Consider the following 6,332-nt stretch of genomic DNA (forward strand, 5'->3'; position numbering starts at 1 on the left):
CGATTCTGCTTTCAAGTTCAACTTTTTCTTGGGCAAGTTCATGGACTTTGCGGCGAAGGTCAGCAGCTTCCTTGCGCGCAAGCCTAAGCTCGGTACTTAGGGCATCCTCTACTCGGGAATGTTCCATTTCCGCGAGCGTCAGGCTGAATGCCACCTTCTCTACCTCAACCTTCATTGTGCTGTTTTCGGTCTTGAGGTGGTAGACATCGTCTTGGAGCCGCCTGGTGGAGCTCTCCACAGCCCTCGTTATGATCGATGGGATATCCTCTGCTATGGTTTTGAGTTTGGCAGTCAGAGGTTCCCACATCCTTGTGACCTCGAGGGAAAGGTTTGCGGCTTGGAGAGGCGCCAGGGGGGCTTGTTGAGGGTTCTCGTCGCCACCTTCCTTAGCAATATTTTCAGTGGTTGTTTCCTGGCGTGGCGACGCAATCGGGGACTCGGTGATTAGGATTGGAGAGGTGTGAGCGACCACATCCCCGATTGGAACGATTCCTGCAGCTGAAGTGTTGGAAGGAGGGGCCCCTCCTGCTGATATATGTGGTGTAGAGGCGCTCGGGGGGTCCTCCAAGAAATTTGGCTCTGGGGCCTCAGTTGCAGGTGGCGCAGTGGCCAATGGAACTGCTTGGACTGGTGGTGAAGGGGCTTGTGGTGCTGGTGATGAGGGAGGAGGAGCAGGTGTTGATGGTGGTGTTGAAGCTGGAAGAGGGGGCGGGGCAGGTGGAGAAGATGGTGCCACCCTCTTCCTTTTCGTGACAAGGCCATCCTCTGTGACCTCGTCGTCCTCTTCTTCCTCTTGGACGACTTGGGGGGCTTTCCGCTTAGGCCTCTTAAGGACCAGCTTCTTGCGTTGGGTGGGCTCCTTGGGCGGTGATCGCCCATGAATGATGGCCTTCTCGACCGCCGAGTTGGGAACCGTCTGGGAACCGGTCGCCAACCCGTGGTTGCGGGCGAGCGCCTTTAAGTCGGCGAGCATGTTCTTACCCAACATGGTATCTGCATAAAACGAAAATGCATGAGTTAACTCAGAGAAGAAAGAGATGGGTGTATGAGGCAATGAAACAGCAAAACAGTTATATGCAGAAAAGGTAAAAACCAAAGTCTTGTGCGTAACGCACAAGACGCCCAGAAGCAGTACCAGGAGCAATATCATAACAAGGGTATAGTGTCCAAACCTATCTGGAATTCCAACTGGTCCTCAAAGAACTCGAAGGAAATCAGGGTGGGGGTCAAGAATGTTATGTGGGCATCTGCCACCCTCTTCCAGAATAGGCAAAGGTCTCGGTCCAAAGCTCCCATGCTATCAGGACTTCTGGGCCTCCTGAAGCAGCTCTTGGACTCCTTTTTCCCCTTGTCCACCCAGTACAAGGGGAAACCGTCGAGAAGGGAAGTGTCTTTGTCATTTGCGCGAACCTGGATGAACTTCCCCTTCCAATCCTTGTACGACTGCTGGAAGATGGTGAAAATGGATCTCCCAGCAATGGCATTCAGGCTGACCCACAGGCGATCTCCTGGGTGCTTGGCCTCAAACAGGAATAAAAACACGTCCACTGACGCGGGCAACCCCAGATGGGCGCACGTTATCTCGAAAGCTCGGACAAACGCCCAGCTGTTGGGGTGAAGCTGGGCGGCAGCGATGTTGAGCTCGGTTAAGAGTTCCCTCTCAAATCGAGTAAGAGGGAACCTGAGTTTGACCTTCTTGAAGAAAGTGGTGTAGACGAAGCAGAAGGGCCCGTCGGCGCTCACTTTATCATCGGCGCACACTGGCAGAGCGGCAGGGCAAGGCAGCACCATCATTCTCTCATCGTGCTCCTTGTGAAACGATTGGTGGGCCTCGTCCCCATTGGTCAATCGCAGAACCGCTCCCGCAGTGTTCACCGACGAGGTTTCCTTTAAGAGGGTTGGGTTAGCCCATGGGTATAACGTCTTGAAGTCTGGCAGTGGGATGGGGGCTCCTCCAGCGTTTGGTGGAGTCGCCTGGGCCAGAGCGGTTTGGGAAGACGCAGGCCTCACAGCCTGCGAAGAGGGAGCACCACGAACTTGCGTTGAGTCGTGTGCTTGTGAAGGAGGGTTTCGCGCTGATGGAGGGGGGTTCGGGGTGATCTTCGTGCGAGTCATGATAGCAACTGCAAACGAAGAAGAAAGAAAAAATAATCAGAAGGGTTACAAAGGCTGACTCGATCATGAAAGGAAGGTGAAAGACGAACGAATGTGAGTTCGTTGCGACGATCGACAAAGCCCTAAGTTACGCAGAAGGTGAAATGGAAAAACAGCCCACAGCGTATACACCAGACAGTTACAGGATGATGCAAATCGGTGAAAATGCAAGGAAACCCAGCAGATGAAGGAAAGTAGTTACCTTTCGATGATCGGGAGAACGTTGAAGGGAGGTGGTGATCTAGAGCGTCGAGGAACGTCGAGAGTTTTCGCAGAAGGAGATGAGAGCGTATGCAAGTGTGAAGAAAGTGATGGAACAGTAGGAGCGTAAGGGGTTTAAGGGTTTTCGAAATAAGTTTGGAAGCGCTAACGGCAGATGAAGAGAGCTGTTGATGAAGCCACGTGTCGAGCGATCGCTGAAGGGTTTGGTGGAGCGTCAGAGCAGCAGAAAGTACTATCGCTTGGAATTCTGCGTCCATGCCACGTAGATCGGTGTTAACGAAGGCTTTTTCAGTCTTTTCGCTAGACAAGTCTTCGCTTAAGACTGGGGGGCTTGTGTACCGCCCTGGTGGTCGGGTGCGATGACGTGGCACCCTGCTACAGTGTAGGCGTGTTGACAAGGCGCCAGGTTGGCAGTTGGGAAGGAAGTCGGGAGGCACGTGTAGTCGCCGATTGTTAAGTTGGCGTGTTCCGATCTCCAGCTTACCAGAATAGGCGATCGCCAGGTCGGGGATGAAGTCGCCAGACGCAGACTCAGGCGACCAGGCAGTCGGAGATCGCCAGAACAAGCACATCGCCGAAGATGAAGGAGAAGCAGATTATGAAGGCGGCCGGCGAGACCACAGGGAAGGTGTATGAAGACCCTAACTCGCCAGTTTCAGTAGGGATCGCACTCCTGAGTTAGCTATGCACTGGGCAGTACCATGCATAGGTAACTTAGCCAAAATGAGAGTAGAAGCAGCGCCAAGTCAGGGAGCCTCCAGATGATGGCACGTGTACAGTTGGATACGAGCCACGTGTCCAAGTCTGTAACTGCCAGGAGAGAGAAAACCACCAGGTATATAAGAGTTCTTAACAGATTTTCTAAGGTACGCGCGTTCAGTTCATACACTTTACGCTTGCGAGTGACAGAGCTGTTTGTGATAGAGAGTTTGCACGGTTCCAGTTCTTAGTATTTGGTGATACCGTCACTGACTTGAGCGTCGGAGTGCGATCGGCAGCGGCGCCGTGTCGTTTCTTTGCAGGTTCTTGAGATAGATCCAGAGGAGGAACAGAAGTGAGAAGCGGCGCGCACGTCGATCCTTTGACGAGGCATTCTCCAGCGCTCCGGTCAACAAGCAGGATCAGGATCAGAATATATGAATTAACCACAATAAATATATTGGCACAAATTTCACTCGCCGCATTAATCGCATTATGCTTTCCTTAAGCTTGGAACAGTGAGCAACTCGTATATTAGTGTAATGTTTGCCATTATTAGGATTTGAATTACAAGAATTTAAACCTCTAATATTTTAATTCCTTAGTCTAGCTAATACATTATAATAATCTATAAAATAACATTATTATACACACGGGTATCTTATTAAAAATTTAAGAGTAATTTCAAACATTACAACCCCATTAAGAAAAGCAACGAAGTAATATTTAAGGATATTACATTTTGAAATATTGTGTCAACTTTTTATATGTTGCCAAATTTAAATATTAATTGAAAAGAACATAATCAGTCTTTATTTTTGAATTTATATGTTTTTGTTACTTTCCTGTTAACTGTACCCCAGACTAAAATGCACAAAAAATAAAACTATTGAAGATTAGAACTTAAATAGATTTTAATAAATATTGTGTGGAAACCAAAAAGAATATTATTTTTTTCTTCCAAACTCCTTGAAAATTCTAATTAAACATGAATCCACCAATTAACCTGGACAATCCCTGTCCCTTTGTTCTTTCCTACAAACAAAGAAGCCACATCACATGTAAGAGTCATTGAGAGGTTACTTACATTTTGGCAGAATATAGTATCACACTTCAACACTCTCACTAGGATACTCTCTCACTAGGATACTTAACTTTTAATATTTAAAACAAAGATTTTTAAGAAAGAGCATGCTACTTTCTTCTTAGCACAACTTCACTTTCATTAATCCATGTTTTGGATTGCTTGCATCACTGCTTGCTTCACCACTTGGGCATCGATGCTTTCGTTCTCTTGACTCTGCAAAACCAAAACGTTTTTCCACTGTCACAAGGTATCAGAATCAACAGTTAAATCCATCACAAAAGACCTGTCTATACTTCACGAGGAATGGAACACTTCTAATAATTTTTTTCCTATTTTTCTTTTTTGTCTTTTTCCTTCACATCACTTATCTTATCTGATGCTGCTGTTTCATCTTCTTATCTCTGTCTTAAACTCTATAATTTGTTCCAAAAAACTTATCTATAATAGTATTGTTATTCTTGCTTTATTGGCGGATATACACGGCCCATGCAACTGCAGAACAGGGTTAAACGAATCCACACATGGGAGCCACACTCATTATTATGTCAGTACTTTGGACTTTGAAGCTAGAATTTTAGGTATGTCGCTCAAACCAAAGTTGTACAACTCATGCGTGATTTTTTTATCTTTTTTCTGAATTTACTACTTTATAAGTTTCACTGATGATGTGAATATTGCAATCCCATTAACCAAACCATGAATTTGGAAACTGATGGTTCATTTACAAAGGAACAAAATTCAAAGAAGAATTAGTAGGTAGATGAGTTTCTCAAATCATGTGTTTGAAATAATTGTAACCAGGTTTCAGATGATTTAAATTATTCCAAAGAAGAACAAATATGTATTAAGATAGAAAAAAAAAAGGAATTAAATCATCGTTTATATCATAGTGTGTTAATTGTCTTACTTCTCCTCCTACAGCTTCAAGCTGGAAAGTGTCTTCACAAGAAACCCTAGCATCAAGCACATCAAGTCCCAGTTCTTCAAAGGCGTCGAGTATTGCCACAAGCATGCCGGGGCAATTCCTTTCTGAAAACACATTAATGAGGAAACCCCTTTCTAGGGTTTCTACAGTGACCTATGAAACGTTTGCAGATATATAGAAAAAGTTAAGTAAGTGTCATGAAATATAGTCTGAGAAAAAAAGAATGGAATATCCCTGTAATGCTCTTCAATAAGATTTCTTTGCTGTAAAAGGATATATAAAAACATTATGTACCATGGGTAGTTCGTCTTGGGAGATTGATGATTCAGCGGTTCCAAGCTCAGAGTTCAATCCATCCACTTTTTGCTTCAACTCCTCTATGTATCTTGTGGCATCCACAATAATGGAGGCTTTATTAACCTGCAAGATTAACCAAAAAGAAGTAAAAAATAATGAAGCTCTTCATTGAATCTTTGAAGCTAGCAAGCTAAAGTTAACATGCATCATATATATTGTAATCAGTGTGAAGAATGAATGAATTACAGCACTAGAATTTGTGACCGATCGAAGTTGTTGCAACTTGCGTTGCATAGATGCGTTTTTACGCCTCCTAGAATCCATGATTGATTCTTCCAAATTTCTTCTAATTGATTTTGTGTATTGGTATCTTGATGCCTCTCCTTTCCCATCTGAGGCTTAGGAGCTCTTTTTTTTTTATATAGCAAGGTTGGTGTAAATAATATTGTGATCTCTTGTTTGTTTCCCTGACGACTACCTACATATTCCCCACAACAAATTGTGCTTTTGAAAACTCAATTACGAAATTGGCCTTACCATGTGTAAGATCTTTTTGAAAAATCAATATATATACCAAATTTTACCAAAATAATAATTTTAATATGCAAATGCAAATTGGTAGAATATTTAGAGATATAACCTATATCATGTTTCCAAACATGCACGAGAGCACAATATAGTTTTTCTTTTTCCTTTTTTTCCTTTCCACGATTGCTGTTATTGATCTTCCTTTATGATACATCCCATTCAAGATTCTAGTCTCAAGGACATGGACAAGTATATAAAGCCAAATTAGGGTGTCAATAATCATATGCCAAGTATATAAATGCAAATATCAGTGCCTCCTTCGTAAACTTTATAACTCACCTTTTTTTCTTCCTTTTCAATAACAATCCCTTCGTGTTGTTATTTCGACTATACCAACGTCTCACATAAACATGGAGAGAA

General features: G+C 44.0%; 1 protein-coding gene across 1 annotated transcript; it reads right to left on the bottom strand.

Moving 5' to 3' along the window:
* Window positions 1-3,999: 3,999 nt before the first annotated feature.
* On the bottom strand, window positions 4,000-5,788 carry LOC137819545 (transcription factor SCREAM2-like). The gene is made up of 4 exons (XM_068623427.1): window positions 5,631-5,788; window positions 5,382-5,507; window positions 5,070-5,240; window positions 4,000-4,375 (listed from the first exon to the last, which is right to left on the bottom strand). Exons 1-4 carry the CDS (start codon window positions 5,706-5,708, stop codon window positions 4,301-4,303), a joined length of 450 nt encoding a protein of 149 aa, XP_068479528.1. The 5' UTR covers window positions 5,709-5,788; the 3' UTR covers window positions 4,000-4,300.
* Between the last annotated feature and the right edge of the window lie 544 nt (window positions 5,789-6,332).

This window comes from Phaseolus vulgaris, chromosome 10, assembly GCF_000499845.2.
Source record: "Phaseolus vulgaris cultivar G19833 chromosome 10, P. vulgaris v2.0, whole genome shotgun sequence".
Taxonomy (NCBI): domain Eukaryota; kingdom Viridiplantae; phylum Streptophyta; class Magnoliopsida; order Fabales; family Fabaceae; genus Phaseolus; species Phaseolus vulgaris.